Below are 16,571 nucleotides of genomic sequence, written 5' to 3'. Positions count from 1 at the left end.
TATCACAGCTGGAACGGTGGACAGGGAGGCTGAGGCTGGGCGTCTGGCTGCTGGCATACATACATAAAGGATAAATCCGTTGCCTTTCTACTGTTTGTTTGTACAGTGTACTGTACAGGATCACACGCATACTAGTGGAAATGTGCATAAACATACACACAAGGACACAAGGACACAGAGGGACACACTTGCACACACTAGAGGTAGAATAGGCTAAAATAGATAAGCAGCTTTCATTGTTTGAAACTCTCTCCTTCTGTCTTCTTTGCATTCTGTAAGAACCCTCTCTAATCAACAATTAGTGACATTTGTTGTGTAACTGGGAGTCTCGTGAGTGAAAACATCCGAAGATCAAAGGTAAATGATTAATTTGATTGCTTTTCTGATTTTCTTGACCTAGCTACTTAATGCTTAGTGTACATAATATTTTGTTATGCTATCGATAAACTTACACAAACGCTTGGATTGTTTGTAAAGCATCATTTCAAAATCTGAGACGACAGGTGGATTAACAAAAGGCTAAGCTGTGTTTTGCAATATTGCAGTTGTGATTTCATGAATATGAATATTTTTTAGTAATATTATTTGACTGTGGCGCTATGCTATTCAGCGGTTGCTGAGTAGCGTCAAGAATTAAGCCACAGTCAGTAACATTCCCAGTAGGCATGATTGGCTGAGATAATGAGTGGGCTGGACATGCCGAGAGAGGAGCTTGGATTGGTCTGCAATATACAACTGAAGTCGGAAGTTTACATACACCTTAGCCAAATACATTTAAACTCAGATTTTCAACATTTCCTGACATTTAATCATAGTAAACATTCCCTGTCTTCAGTCACTCAGGATCACCCACAATAAGTTGGGTGAATTTTGGCCCATTCCTCCTGACACAGCTGGTGTAACTGAGTCAGGTTTGTAGGCCTCCTTGCTCGCACATGCTTTTTCAGTTCTGCCCCACGACTTTTCTATAGGATCGAGGTCAGGGTTTTGTGATGGCCACTCCAATACCTTGACTTTGTTGTCCTTAAGCTATTATGCCACAACTTTGGAAGTATGCTTGGAAAGCACCCCCACAACATGATGCTGCGACCCCCATGCTTCACGGTTGGGATGGTGTTCTTCGGCTTGCAAGCCTCCCCCTTTTTCTTCCAAACATAACGATTGTCATTATGGCCCAACAGTTCTATTTTTGTTTCATCAGACCAGAGGACATCAGACCAGAGGACATCAAAAAGTATGATATTTGTCCCCATGTGCAGTTGCAAACCGTAGTCTAGCTTTTTTTATGGCGGTTTTGGAGCAGTGGCTTCTTCGTTGCTGAGCGGCCCTTCAGGTTATGTCGATATAGGACTAATTTTCCTGTGGTTATAGATACTTTTGTACCTGTTTCCTCCAGCATCTTCACAAGGTCCGTTGATATTGTTCTGGGATTGATTTGCACTTTTCGCACCAAAGCACGTTCATCTCTAGGAGACAGAACGCTTCTCCTTCCTGAGCGGTATGATGGCTGTGTGGTCCCATGGTGTTTATACTTGCGTACTATTGTTTGTACAGATGAACATGTTACCTTCAAGCGTTTGGAAATTGCTCCCAAGGATGAAGCAGACTTGTGGAGGTCTACAATTTTTTTATGAGGTCTTGGCTGATTTCTTTTGATTTTTCCATGATGTCAAGTAAAGAGGCACTAAGTTTGAAGGTAAGCCTTGAAATACATCCACAGGTACACCTCCAATTGACTAAAATTATGTCAATGAGCCTATCAGAAGCTTCTAAAGCCATGACATAATTTTATGGAATTTTCCAAGCTGTTTAAAGGCACAGTCACAGTTAGTGTATGTAAACTTCTGACCCACTGGAATTTTAATAAGTGAAATAATCTGTCTGTAAACAATTGTTGGAAAATGCACAAAGTAGATGTCCTAACCGGCTTGCCAAAACTATAGTTTGTTAACCAGAAATTTATGGAGTTGTTGAAAAACGAGTTTTAATGACTCCAACCTAAGTATATGTAAACTTCCGACTTCAACTGTAGAAGGCTTCTGTCAATTTGAGCTCGTCAGTCTGTGCTGGTAATCCTGTCGAAACACGGCTTTAAAAAAATTGGAATTAGAGTATGATAGCTAAAGAGATGGAGAAAACACCTGTCTCTGGATTACATCTTCAAACTAAGGGCAATCGTGGTATGGCATCCGTGACAGGGAGACGCCTCCATCTTGCACGATGATGTATACGGGTAAGATAGACTAGGGTTAGCTTGCTACATTTTCAGATATTACACATTTATAATTTTGACAGAAAGTGGTTTAATTTCAAGCTAAATATATTCTCCAAACATTGGCTTCGAGGGCATTATCACTTTTATACAACAGGTTACCAATATATTCAAATAATGATTGAAATATTTTGATTAAAAACGTTATCTTGATTAATTTATTCATACTATTTCATCCTTCCAAAAGATATAGTCCATACAAATCTAGGGTTGCTATCCAAGCCGACTGGTCATTCATTTCGGTTCGGTTGCCAGAGATGCGACCCAGACGTTCAGACTTTTTGTTCTGTATCTATGGATACGACCCAGTCGTTCATTCTAAATGCACTGGCTGGTAACATTCTTATCCCTTGCTTGCTAGCTAGCCAACTACTAATTTACAGTCACGTCAAACAATGCAGCCAGAAAACAACAAAGTAGCTGCATTTGCATTTGTTTAAGCAGTTTTCTATTGACATTTATTTGGATACATCCATAACAATGAGCTAATGAGATGCGAGTTGACCTGGCATAGAAAATGTGCTCTCTCGTCAGGACACTGTTGTTCAGAGGAGCTAGCCAACAATACAGCTAACACAATCACTTCAAATTTAATCCTGAAAGACTGCAAACGAGCTGCTTTCTATTGACATTACTTTGAATATATCCATAAAAATGATGACAGCTGATTCATGATGTCGACTGGCTGAGAAACGCTGCTTGCCTGTCTGTCTCTTCACAACTAATGGCACATTGATTACTATGGGACAGCTGGAGACTGAATTTGAATATTGAAACAATGTTGCAAATTTCAGAGTCAGACAGCAAGGTTTATACAATCTCCGTTGTTAAAAACTAAATGTATGTCTAAAAGAAATGTGAGATAATCTAGATGCTATTTATAGTGGAGATCAAGTGTATAAATTGCCCGGCTGGGCTGATGAGACAGGGGATTGGAGATGGAACAGAGTAAATAGCCGGTGGTAACTTGTGAAATAGACACCGTCTGGAATGCGGTTTTAACCAATTAGCATTCAGGATTAGAACCAACCGTTATATACGGCTCTGCACTCATTTCTGAGACTTTTCATGCTCATCACATGTGGTCCTGAGAACTGATCAGGGAAATAATGTTTGCTCACTCAGGGTTTCACTCAGCATGGTTCTCCGCTGGATACCAATATATAGGATTTATATATCGTAGCCAAATTTGCAACAGAGGGTTTGAAGAGGCTAAGAGGGCCAAGTTGAACACTGAATTAACTTCCCAAATTAAAAATAGATTTGGGAAATAGAAGTTAATTTTTTAATCTCAGTCAAAAGGGATATAGAAACAAAATTAGCTATATTTCTCAAGAACGCGTCAACTACTTGACATTCTGTGTAGAACTTGGCAGGGTAAGGTTATTATTTCCATCACACCAAGCAAAGAGAATTGTTGATTTAGAATAGATAACACCACATACTTTCTGAGGTGGGAAATTCAGAAAGGGGGCGATAAGTATAATTTGCAAGAGCTGTTGGAAAATGTTGTGCTTTTGGCCTCCGGCCACCAGAGCGTCGCTAGTCTCTTACTGTTTGATCTCCTTGACCTTAGCCGCCAATTGTGTCTTGTCATAGGTCTTCCTGCGAGAGAGCGGCGAGGGCTCTGGAACTCTTTTGTCCGCCCCTGAGGAGGAGGCAGGTCTGGAGCCGGAACAAACATTTAGTTTTCATTAGCAACACACAACACCATCCAAAGACAACACAAGACAAAACATAAGGAACAAAAATGACAACAATGTAAGACTATAAACTAAACTTATAAATGAAACAATATTGGAGGCGGTGAACATGCATTACACACATACCACACTGTTACCTGATATTCAGTCCCAATATAGATGTTCCTTCTTCACCCAAATCTTGTGTTTTATAAGGACACCGGTGTAGCATTAGGGCTACATTGTGTCACACTGAAATCAGTCCCCAGCACTATATCTTATGTGTTCAAGTCAAACTAAAAATGGTATTGCTGCTCAAAACATACGTAGAAAGCCAATGTGCGCTATTGGTTAGTTTTATTAGCTCTTTCTGTTGCTTTGACAGGATGCAAATGTTAAGGATTAATATTGTGTATAGTTGACATAGCTGTGCCATAAGCCTATCGCAATTGAGAATTGCATCTAGTGAGAGAACATGAGATCTGCATGGCCATACTGTACATGCCTCATAATCATAGTGTGTGTGTCTGCCTGTCAGTAGTAGCCTTGATGGGTGAGTGTTATTACAGCTGCTACATGCTAATTAACGAATATATTAAAGGGCTACATTTTGGTTTCTACTGGCTAGGAGACTTGCAGGTGAATAGAGGAGATTTAAAGACCATGTCAGGCAAAGTGAAAAGCGAATAAGCAGCAGCTGTATCAACATGCAGAAAGCAGGGGTTTAGCAGGTTAGCTAGCAAGCACACGGAGGCCCGGACTTACATGCTGCCCATCTTAGAGGACAAGCCGGGAGAATGAGCCATATAGTCCCTGTCCCTGACTGACGAGCCAATGGGGGTCTCGGGATCTCTGCCCTCTTCTGGAGTTTCAACCAATGGGAGACAGGGGGAGGAGAAATCGCCAGAAGGCGTGTCAGGGACAGAGTCACTTTTGGCGTAGAGCAGCTCCATCTGAGTGGTGGTTCTCCTACGAGCCTGGGTGGGGAGAAACACACGCAGTTCATAATACACACAAACACGCACCCACACACAAATGTCCCCACAAGGATAGTAAAACAATGATACACATGCTAATAGGCTGAGAATGGTACCTTGCTCCTTGTTTTGGCCTCTCCACAGAGTTTCATTAGATCTGATGTCAGAGAGCTGTAACAAGGAAGTAGAATATATGAGCTAACATACTTTAAAAAAATTTAAAAACAGGCAACAACAAAAAAAGTCAAATGTTCACTATTTTTGGGTCATTTGAGTGAACTCTCTCTTTAATACTTACTGTCCGTCTGTTGCAGGACTCTGGGTGAATTCGTCACTGCTGCTGTCATCCCCATTCTCTGTGAAATCAAAGGACTAAAAATGTCAGTTGAACTGTATGTCAGAGCCAAAAAACATCCATAGCAAATGCATTTTTTGTTGTTGTGTGTTATGGCTAAATACCAACCAACTTAAGTCAGTTCTGTCTAGTAGTCCAAATACCTGCCAATCGTCCAACCAAACATGGTACAAGGGTAAAACCGTTTATTGAACCAAACCTTATGCTAATACTGTGTTGGCTACAAACAGACGTTAACAATATGTGGTTTATATTATTGAATAAGGTAATGGTGGTAATAATGAACGAGGAGAAGCGGATGAAGACGATGTCAGCGCAATGCCGTCTATAAGAAATTGCCTCAAAAGACCTGAATAGATCAGGTCCTTGTTCAGTCACTGAGAGGGAAGGGTTGACAAGGTTCAGGGGTCGAAAGGGTGAGAGGGTAAAAGAGGTCAGATGTGAGGGGTTATGAAAAGGAGGGAAGGGGAAACAGATGAGCTGCTCCCGGGGCAGTGTGCTTTGCCTAGAGGGTCCTACTGAGACGAAACATCCTGGTTCTACCTGTAAATGACGGTCCTCCACAGATACATTACAGTAGTTATATTATCAGAGGCTACAGTATAAAGCATTATATTAGCAGGTGCTAGAAGGCACGGTGGGAAGAAAAGAAAGGGGGAGGGGTCAGCTAATATACGGAGGGAGGTTTTGAAGACAGCAGCATTGCACCTCATGCACCCGCTCATGTTGTTGAGTTAGTTTCCAGGAGGGGGACCCATGCATTCATATAAACATATAGAGAGAGAGTCTGGTGTCTGTTACTTACCCACTGGCATGTTACCTAGCTCTGTATCCATTAAGGCACCAATGGCAGGGCGAAAAGAAAAAAGGCAACACACAAATCAAAAACACATTCAGTCATTCTCCCGTAATCAAAACCAAATCAGGTCTAAAGGAAAGAAAGAGCAAGAGTGCAAGATCGACTATTCAAAAAAGATGTCCTCCTCCACAGACGCTGGTCATACAGAACTGTCATACAGAACCTTATTCCACTGTCAGCGCAATAACAAAACGTCAACTCCATAACAAAAAACCTCAGCTCAATAAAATAAAATAAAAAAGGGCAAAAATAAATAATGTACTTGTGTGATTATTCAACTCACAGCCAGAATCTATTGAGGCCACAAGCAAACTCAACAATCCCCCATCATGCATTAGACCACCATCTCCCAGTCTTGGTACTGGAGGTCCAACCAGTAGCTTTCACTCCAGGTCCAATAGAATCTCAACAACATTCAGGCCACAGACAGTTATGTTTTGAATTTTACATACTTCTGGGTCTATCACCCATTGAGTAACCAACCATTTATATTTGGGCTAGACCTGGCAGTGTTGTGGGCTTGATTTACAGACCTCCTGTAGCAGGGGTTGAGAGGGTCAGGGTCAAGGCCCTGGACTGAACTATACATGCATCTTGCAGGGTGTGTGGCTGGCAGGCTGGACGATTGGAGTTAGGGCTGTTACCTTGTAGAGCATTCCCCAGCAGGGCATCCAGTTCGGGGTTAAACTCTGCCTTCTCTTTCAGCATGTGGAACAGCAGCTGGTTCTGAGTGGCGCTGGTGATCTCTGTCTGCTTCAGCCTGCCCTCCATCACCTTCACCTGGGACTCCTTCTGGGCTGCCTGCAGACCCTAGGATAGGGAGGAGGTCAAAGGTCATAGGTCAGCTATAAGAAGGGTCACTAAAGGTCAGCTATACGAGCTATGATTGTGTGTAACACTGTACACAAAATACTGTACACAAAATATGAATACACAAGGAGGGTGCTTGTACATGTACACACAGAACTAAACACATTAACTATCGTAGAAACGGACTTAATTGGGTACATGTGTAACCTGGGTTTAAAGTGCGACTGAACCAAAAAATGCAAGATCCAAAGTCAAACCAACTTTGCCACGGTCGCACACCGGCTGACGGAAGCTAATTGGCGAAAGACGTTGGCTAGCTCGCTAGCTAGACTAGGCTACTTTCAGACACAAGACCTGGTGAGACTGTTATCTAGAAGGGTGAGTGACCGTAACTGTGTACTGTTCTGGCAGAGTGAAAGTACAAATGCTTCCCACTTTCGAACACACACACACACACACACACACACACACGCACACGCACACATCAAAGCACACGTCCAAAACACAAATCTTGTTCTCAATCACATTTCCTAATGAGGATCATTGAAACCGAGGCTGAATCAGGTCGTTCAGCCCACCTTTAAACAAAGTCAACTCCAGGAGAAGACGACGGCATAAGAGATTGGGGAGAGACTACGGAGGGACAGGTAAAGGGCAGTAAGTTAGTTACCTTGTTGATGGCCATAGAAATAAAGTGGTCCATCAGGAAACGGGCTTCTGTTAGGGTGCAGGAGCTGATCACTGCGGACACATCCACCGTGTCAACCTCCTCCTGCAAATGCATAATCACATGGTTAGGAAAAACGTGTTACTCAGAGAGTCATGGGTTAGTGTTTGACTTGGTTGGCCAGATTTGTGCTGCTTGAATTTGGCCGTATCTCAACTTTTATGTGGCTTCCTCTCCTTGATTTAAAAAAAATGTACAGCTAATGCCAGCTTTCTGTCTGTCTGACCTTGGCCTCCTCCATCTGCATAATGTTGGCCTGGCAGTCTGCGATGCTGTCGTTGATGTAATCGATGTTGGCCATCAAGGTGTCCACTTCCTCGTTGAGGGGAAACACCACCTTCTCTTCCTCAGACCCCTCCCCCGCCAGCCTGTCCCTCTTTCTGGTCACCTTCTCCCTCCTCTTGGTCAGCTCCTCACGTTGCTGTGGAAGGGAGGAAGGATGGAGGGGGGAGTGGAGGAGGTATGGGGTAGAGAGAGAGGAGGCAGGGAAATGGTGGTAGAAGACGGAGCGGGGGAATAAGGAGGAGTTTGCCAAACGTTTACAATGTTAATTGCTAATAATGCTAATGTAGAGTAATATATTAGGTCTGTAAACTATATTCACCAAATGAAAAGATGTGTGAATGGCATTTAATGCTTACCTTGAGCAGGCGGTTCATATCGGCCTCCATGTTGGATATGGTCATCCTCTGCATGATGACATCAGAGATACGGCGCTCCAGAGACTGCCACTTCACTTTGGCCACTCTGGTGGAATATTTGCCCGTTGACCGTCTGTAGTAAGACCTGTCACACACACACACACACACACACACACACACACACACACACACACACACACACACACACACACACACACACACACACACACACACACACACACACACACACACACACACACACACAAACGCAGGTCTCAAGCTATGTGTTTTTTAACTGCAAATGCCATACTGATTGCTCGACAATATATTATATGGTGTACCATGCATTGTAATGCAGCAACACACATCAAAACAGTATTACGGTGACCCGTTGTCCAGTCCCTACCTGGTTCCGTTAGGTGCGGTGGATCCAGAGGATTGCAGGCGTCCTGAGGGGGGTCGGTGGGAGGAGTCCTGGAGGGCCTCTGGTAAACTCACCTTCCTGCTGGTCACCTTACCAGACATAGGTCTGGCCTGCCTCCTCAGTGCAGTTACCTGGTAGATAAGATAGATAGATAGATAGACAGACAGACAGACAGACAGACAGACAGACAGACAGACAGACAGACAGACAGACAGACAGACAGACAGACAGACAGACAGACAGACAGACAGACAGACAGACAGACAGACAGACAGACAGACAGACAGACAGACAGACACGTAAGTCACCAGAGCCACCACCTGATGCTGAAGTTGATCTCAATAGAATAGTACAAGTCTGGCTTGATATCTGATTCACTAAACTGTTTGTTGTTATCAGTGCCCTTGAGAAGTCTTGAACTCTAATTAATACAAAGATGCCATTGGTAGCCTACTCTCTCTGTACCTCTGCTCTCAGACTCTGGCCAATGGTTCCTACAACTTCCTAATTCCAGGTACCAAAGGTCAAATAGAATTTGGGGAAAAAAGCTTTTCGTTTTCTGGTCCTAAAACTTTAAAATTCCTTGAACTTAGATCCAACTAGATGAGAGTTAGTGATTCGTGATTCTGCTTCTAGTCTTGGGTAAAAAGATGCACTGGGATACTAATTATTTTTTCTTTAGTAAATATCTTCTAGTAAATATCTTGGGTAAATATCATTGCCCCCTTTAGTAAATATCATTGCCCCCTTTAGTAAATATCATTGCCCCCTTTAGTAAATATCATTGCCCCCTTTAGTAAATATCATTGCCCCCTTTAGTAAATATCATTGCCCCCTTTAGTAAATATCATTGCCCCCTTTAGTAAATATCATTGTGTGTAAATATCATTGGTAAATCAATAAATAAAAAATAAAAAATATTTGTGTGACCTCAATAAAAAAAATAAAAAATCAGTTTGGGCCTCAACAACAAGTTAGAATAGTAGAATACACAAGGTGCCATTTCGAAATGTGGTTGTGCATCAGCAGTTTTCCTTGTTATGTCAGTCACTAGGTAGGTTTCCATCTAATTTGTGACAGATTTCCACGTGAATATTCAAAAATATGCATAAAATAAGATGTACATTTTACACCAGAGAGGTGTTTCCTTCAAACAGACTTTTTGCATATAAAAGGCGGTGCAGGATTACATAATGCACATAAATGATGTTTTCCTCTAAATACCATGTACCGAATGAAAAAACAAATCTCATGTTCACTGATGGTTTTGTCAAAAAAAACTGTTGCGTTATATAACAAATTTGCCCACTTTGGTCTTGGCACCTTCTCTTTAACCAACAGCTTGCAGCTACAGATGCAGGCTACCTACATTAACAGATTATTATGGATAAAAGAGTGATATTATTTGTATTCGTCAAAGGGCAGCCAAGCATCGATCACTAGAATCGATCACTAGAATAATGTCACTAGAATAAGACCCTCGATATTTATTGGAAAGGAACATCAAGATCGTCACTGTGCACTTTCACCACCCTGCGAAGTTAATCATCATTTATTTCATCTGTAGCCTAATAAACTGCATGCTTTCCCGAGTCGTAACTGGAAGGCCACACAACATATCATCGCGTGACTCCAAATTTACCTCGATATGATTGTTATTGTATCGATATTTGCGCATAAAGGCACTTCCATCGCCATTTCGGCATTTATAAAATTGTACCGGCGTTTCATGTTTCCATCAGCCCAGTCGTGACTTTTTTCATGCGTCAGGTAATTTATTCGCATGAAATGGTTGGCTGGAAACCTGCTTACTGATAGTCAATTGGCACATCTCAGCTAAAACAATGTTAGATCGGTAAGTTAGTCTAGCAGCCAGCTATCTAAGTTTAGTAATCATGGTCGAATTACCGGCTGGGGGGGACCCCCGTTGATTTTGTTAGTCAGTCTCACTCAGATATATTGAAAACTGCAAACATTTCTCGTATGCACATGTGAGTACAGACCAGCGAGCAACTGCGGCCCCTCATGATGACTTCAGATTTGTTTGTGTGGCCCCCACCCCCATCTCTGCTCTATGTGGAGGCCCCAAGATGGCTGTTCATGTTGCTCACCTCCTCAGTCTTCCTGCGCAGTATGAGCTCCTGTTGTCTCTTCTGGGCCTCCAGTAGCTTCAGCTGGTGCTGTGGAAAACACATTAACATTGCCTTCAGTAATGCCAGTAGCATTAAGTTGCAAACAAATTTGCTTAACTGGTCCAATAACACATCTGGTTCAAGACAGCCCAAAATCAGACTAGAAATAAGTATAACAACATCAGGCTGACTTGACACCGAACCGTACTCACTGGATAAAGAGCTATAAGAAAACAGTTTGGGTCGGGCATGATGAGAAGCGGGGCGGGGCTACATGAGGTGGACAGTGTGAGGAGGAAGTACAGTTGTGGTACTGAGGAACCAGACTTATGGTGGTTCACCTCCTGTTTGCGCTGGTCCTTCCTGAGGCTGGCGATCTCTCTGCTCCTCCTGGACTCTGTCCTTCTGTTCTTCTCCTGCTGCTCCTTCATCTGCTTCATCAGACGAACCTGACGGCCAACCAGGTCACATTTGGATCAATATCAGTAACCCAGCCGTTGATGTTCAACGTCCGTATGTAGAAAAGAATATGAAATATGATGTTGACTGAGTGGTGACTCAAAAAAGAAAAAAAGGAATTACGCGGTTGGAATATTGTATAGATAAATATCTTTACGATGGCAATGGCACGATTAGCTGACAGCAGGTGTGGTCAGTCATGGTCATGGTTGTGGTCAGTCATGGTCATGGTTGTGGTCAGGTACAAGTACGTCTTCTTTCTACCTTTGTCTTCTTCATCTCCGTGACGTCCAGTTGGAGCTTCTTGAGCTGTGTCTCGTACTTTGATTGGTTCTTAAGGAGGCGTGTGTGTTCCTTCTGGGCTGACTGTAGCTTCTGTAGCTCCTTATTCATGAGACTTAGCTTCTTCTCATACCCCTGCTTGATCTTCTTAGCCTTATCGTCGTTGCACGTCTCCACCGAGCCTGAAGGGGGCGTCAAAAACAAGACAGAAAAACAGAGAAAATAAGCTGAAAAATCATAGGTTGCCATCCCTCCTAGAGAATTACTGGGTATGCAGGCTTTTGCTTCAGCCCTGCCACACCTGATTCTACTAGTCTGCTGCTCATAAGGACCTTGATTAGCTGAATCGGTGCGTTAGAGTCGGATTGGAAATGTTGACCACCCCTGCCTTAATTCAACAGAGGGAAACCCCACACTTTTTTTTATAGGGGGTGGCTGTTCAATAGCCCAATGTTCTAAAGAACCAGAGCAAAATAAAAACTCCAAACTATTCACACTTCTCTGGTAGACTACAGACCAGCAACGGCTGTATGCATATCCAATAGCTATGTAATCCCAGTGTCCAGGTCATACATGAGACTTACCCATGTTCTGCAGCACCTTGTCCCTCTCCAGCTGTGTGTCTCTGATCTTGCTCTGCAGCATCATCAGTTTCTGTTCGTACTGCTGCTTGAGCGTGTGCAGACGCCTCTGGCTGTTCTCCAGCTCGTCGATCAGCTTCTGCTTGATGGCAATTTCACATGTAATGTTGGCCAGGTCCGCCTGGAAGTTCTCTGGTGGGGAAAGTAACATTGATTCATGTGGGTTCAAATCATAGATATACATGTCCACTAGATGTCCCTTCTATATTTCCTATTTCTACAATTAGGCCATTTTACCTTTCTCATCTGATTCCGAGTCTGAATCATCAGAGCTCTCCTCCACATCCATATCCTCCTCTTCCTCGTCGTCCTCTTCCTCGTGGTCACTCCCCTCCTGCCCCTCCTGAGAGCACAAACAAAATTAGAATAGAACACAGAATTATCCTGTGTCAGAAAAACGGGGTGGGAAAAACACACGTGTCTTGTAATTATTGCTGGGACGATAACCCGAAAATTACATTCCTCTTACCGAAACATTTTGCGTATGTCGGTCATTTTGCTTCTCAACGTTCCTGTAGATTGTTCTAAAACCATTATGCGGTCAATAGCAATAGCCTTTGCATTATGTTGTTTCCTGCTATGAAAGTATCTGCCTGTCTACGTTTTGCTGTCAGCTGACTGTAGTGAGCCGTGTGGGGTTTCCCTCTGTTGAATTAAGGCTGGGGTGGTCAACATTTCCAATCCGACTCTAACACACCGATTCAGCTAATCAAGGTCCTTATGAGCAGCAGACTAGTAGAATCAGGTGTGGCAGGGCTGAAGCAAAAGCCTGCATACCCAGTAATTCTCGAGGAGGGATAGCAACCTATGATTTTCCAGCTTATTTTCTCTGTTTTTCTGTCTTGTTTTTGACGCCCCCTTCAGGCTCGGTGGAGACGTGCAACGACGATAAGGCTAAGAAGATCAAGCAGGGGTATGAGAAGAAGCTAAGTCTCATGAATAAGGAGCTACAGAAGCTACAGTCAGTGAGCGAGCCACTCCCTCTCCCCACTGTGCGCACGGAGGAGGGAGAGATGCATTCTGAGAAGCACAAGCATTATGACTGTTGTTTAAACTGCAATTGCAGTTTTTATCGTTGTATTTAATGCTAGAGCAAAATAGTTACGTTTATCACAATATTACTTTTTGTCCATATCAACCAGCTATAGCACCTCCCCAATAAATAAGTTATCGCTGGGGCCTCCCGAGTGCCGCAGCGGTCTAGGGCACTGCATCGCCATGCTTGAGGTGTCACTACGGACCCGGGTTCGATCCCGTGCTGTATCACAACCGGCCGTGATCGGGAGTCCCATAGTGCGGCCGCATGATTTGACCTTCGCCTCCCGAGCCTTTTGGGGAGTTGCAGTAATGAGACAAGATTGAAATTGGGGAGAAAAAGGGGGTAACAAAAATGTAAAAACATATTGCTGATTTATCGTTATTGCAACAAAACACAAAAAAAAATCCATATCGCCCAGCTCTATCATTTGACTAATAGGTTGTCAATCATACCGTCTCAGGCTCTTCATTGGACCGCTCAGTCAGCTCTTTTTCTGTCCCATTGTCTTGGTCGTTGTCGGGGACTTCCTCCTTGACAACACTAGTAGGGAACAACAGAGGGGCAAGGTGAGACAACATTGACCTAATGTTCAATATTATTTTTTTCTATATCTTCAAAAATAAAGTGTGTTAATAAAGCTCACGATAAGGCCATTGATGGTGGATGAAAACAGAACCAATAACTTTGTTCCCATCATATCAGTCTGTCGGTGTGAGCAAATTGAAAGAAACTAGTGAACACAGGAAGAACTGAAGGAACTGAACTCAGGTTTCCCTTCTGGTCTGGAAACTGCCTGTCAAACAAAACAAAATGGTTGTTTAGAAGAAGTGAGGGATGGAAATGGAAATGGCAGGGATGTTAAGGGAGGGGGACCTGTGAACAAACCTGCCATTTTCCTCCTCTACTAACTCCTCCTCCCTCTCTCTCTCTCTCTCTTCCAGCAGCTGCTGGAGAATTCAGTAAGAGGTCAAGGTCAAAGTTCACAGGTGAGAGGACAGGGGAGAGAGATGTGACAAGGAAGGAAGGAAGGAAGGAAGGAAAGAAAGAAAGAAAAAAGGAAACCAGGGAGTACAGAGAAGAGGAAGGAAAATAAGTCATAGGGAAAAATATAGAGATCACAAACTGCTACTCACCATGGCCCCACATTGTCATACAATAATTTTTTTTAAAGACATTTTTTAACAAGAAAACAAAAAATTTGGTCCTACAATTAACTATGATCACTCTTTACCTCTTCTTCTTCTTCCTCTCCTTCTTCTTGAGTTTTTCCAGGTCTTTCTTTGCCATCTTGATGATGTCGGAGGCCTCCTTCTCAGGGGCCAGGAGGGCAGAGGAGAAGGTTCCGGGGTAAAAGGACTGCCGTGAAGAGGCACGGGACAGGTTCTTACGAAGGTTCTCATTCACAGACTCACTCTCCAGGAGTTTGGCTCTACGGGGAATAACAGTGAAATGTAATTAAAATGTCAGTTTCTGACATATTCCTAAAGCTCAATATTGTCTATATGCTATGATAGGTCATGTTCAGTAGGGAGAAAACACTTTGGTTTACCTCTAGGTCCTTAAGTACTGTATGCAGACAGAAAAGTATACCTGAGATCCTCAATCTCTTTGATGTAGCTCTGGATCATGTTCCCAATCTCTTCACTCCCCTCACCTGAGAACAAACAGGAAACCCTTAGCAAACACACATCTAAACTTTATTTTTATTTTTACAATGAACAGGGTCATAAGCACACTCTCACCTGCCCTGGCCAGGACCTGGTTGGCCTGGTCACTGAGGTACTGTGTGAGTCTGGCCCTCTGTGCGTCAATGGTCTCCTGCATGGCCTTGACCCTGATCCTCAGGTTGCTGTTCTCTGTCTGTAGCATGCTGTTCTCATGGAACATGTCGTTGATGCTCTCCATACCGTCCTCACCCACCATACGCTTACCCTGCCAGAGGAGAATGGGTTCAGACAGAATTATAAATCATTAAGGGCAATTTATTTACGTCATGCCTCCGTTTCATATGGTTCGTTTTTTCAATTGTCTCTCTCTCTCTGCCTCTCTCTTACCGTCCTGTACTCCATGAGTTCCATCTGTAGCCTGGCGATCTCTGTCCTGAGAGCAGAGATCTGCTGGGAGGCCTTGTCCTGGTTCACCATCACCTTGTTCTTAATGTTCCTGGCTCTGTTGGCATACTTCAGTGCATTCAGGGTCTCCATAAAGTCCCGGTCAGACGGGCTGATGCACGCTATCATCATCGTTTGGCTGAGAGAGGGGAAGGATATGGGAGGAGAAAAATGTGGATTTACAAAAGAAACACAGAGAGAAGCAATCTGTAGTTCAGATGGATATGGTTGCTTGTAGCAACTGTGTTGCAGACATCTAATAATTACAATATCAGCTAACAAAAAGCATTTAGTTTGACATGCACACCAACCAACTGGGACACCAACCCTGACACAAAGAGAGGGAGAAAGGCTTGACCAATTGCACACAGACCTATTTCCACCCAAGGAGTCCTGTAGAAGCCGGGTGAGTTTGGAGTCTCTGTAAGGCACATGTGTGGATCGCTTGCTTCGGTCTCCCAAAGCACTGATTACATTTCCAAGAGCAAGCTGTAGTTTGGAAGAGATGACCAAGAAATACCACACAACAAAACAGATATTGAAGGTTATTTCCAGAAACATTCTGGTTCAAGGACTCTGGTTCAAGGACTCTATTTGAGTTTGAAGTAGCCACCCTTTGCACACTCTTGGCATTCTCTCAACCAGCTTCACCTGGAATGCTTTTCCAACCGCCTTGAAGGAGTTTCCACATTTGCCGAGTACTTCTTGGCTGCTTTTCCTTCACTCTGCGGTCCAACTTATCCCAAACCATCTCAATTGGGTTGTTGTCGGGTGATTGTGGAGGCTAGGTCATCTGATGCAGCACTCCATCACTCTCCGTCTTGGTCAAATATCCCCTACACAGCCTGGAGGTGTGTTGGGACATTTACTATTGAAAAACAAATGATAGTCCCACAAAGCCCAAACCAGAAGGGATGACGTATTGCTGCAGAATGCTGTGGTAAACATGCTGGTTAAGTGTGCCTTGAATTCTAAATAAATCACAGACAGTGTCACCAGCAAAACACCCCCACACCATCACACCTCCTCCTCCATGCTTCACGGTGGGAAACACACATGCAGAGATCATCTGTTCACCTACTCTGTGTCTCACAAAGACAAAGTGGTTGGAACCAAAAATCTCCAAATTTGGACTCATCAGACCAATGGACAGATTTCCA

The 16,571-nt window shown here is 43.4% G+C and overlaps 1 protein-coding gene across 2 annotated transcripts in view; it reads right to left on the bottom strand.

Annotated features, from left to right (window-relative positions):
• The window catches only part of LOC115109674 (kinesin-like protein KIF21A), a 70,276-nt gene that overhangs the window by 17,086 nt on the left and 36,619 nt on the right, over positions 1 to 16,571 (bottom strand). Inside the window, exons 7-27 of one of the 2 annotated variants that reach the window (XM_029634880.2) lie at positions 15,785 to 15,900; positions 15,355 to 15,550; positions 15,043 to 15,232; positions 14,891 to 14,954; positions 14,532 to 14,729; positions 13,753 to 13,840; positions 12,499 to 12,604; positions 12,205 to 12,393; positions 11,603 to 11,802; positions 11,221 to 11,328; positions 10,859 to 10,927; positions 8,730 to 8,878; positions 8,324 to 8,468; positions 7,909 to 8,103; positions 7,626 to 7,727; positions 6,790 to 6,955; positions 6,092 to 6,112; positions 5,230 to 5,287; positions 5,048 to 5,102; positions 4,720 to 4,931; positions 3,827 to 3,937 (exon numbers count right to left, since the gene is read on the bottom strand). In XM_029634880.2, coding sequence (XP_029490740.1) covers positions 3,827 to 3,937; positions 4,720 to 4,931; positions 5,048 to 5,102; positions 5,230 to 5,287; positions 6,092 to 6,112; positions 6,790 to 6,955; positions 7,626 to 7,727; positions 7,909 to 8,103; positions 8,324 to 8,468; positions 8,730 to 8,878; positions 10,859 to 10,927; positions 11,221 to 11,328; positions 11,603 to 11,802; positions 12,205 to 12,393; positions 12,499 to 12,604; positions 13,753 to 13,840; positions 14,532 to 14,729; positions 14,891 to 14,954; positions 15,043 to 15,232; positions 15,355 to 15,550; positions 15,785 to 15,900 — 2,738 coding nt within the window. The remainder of the gene's footprint in view (positions 1 to 3,826; positions 3,938 to 4,719; positions 4,932 to 5,047; positions 5,103 to 5,229; positions 5,288 to 6,091; positions 6,113 to 6,789; positions 6,956 to 7,625; positions 7,728 to 7,908; positions 8,104 to 8,323; positions 8,469 to 8,729; positions 8,879 to 10,858; positions 10,928 to 11,220; positions 11,329 to 11,602; positions 11,803 to 12,204; positions 12,394 to 12,498; positions 12,605 to 13,752; positions 13,841 to 14,531; positions 14,730 to 14,890; positions 14,955 to 15,042; positions 15,233 to 15,354; positions 15,551 to 15,784; positions 15,901 to 16,571) is intronic. The other variant, XM_065009869.1, reaches the window with a different exon arrangement.

Source organism: Oncorhynchus nerka, linkage group LG25 (genome assembly GCF_034236695.1).
Source record: "Oncorhynchus nerka isolate Pitt River linkage group LG25, Oner_Uvic_2.0, whole genome shotgun sequence".
Taxonomy (NCBI): domain Eukaryota; kingdom Metazoa; phylum Chordata; class Actinopteri; order Salmoniformes; family Salmonidae; genus Oncorhynchus; species Oncorhynchus nerka.
Note: the sequence above shows the minus strand (reverse complement) of the source record. Positions and strands in the feature narration are given on the sequence as shown.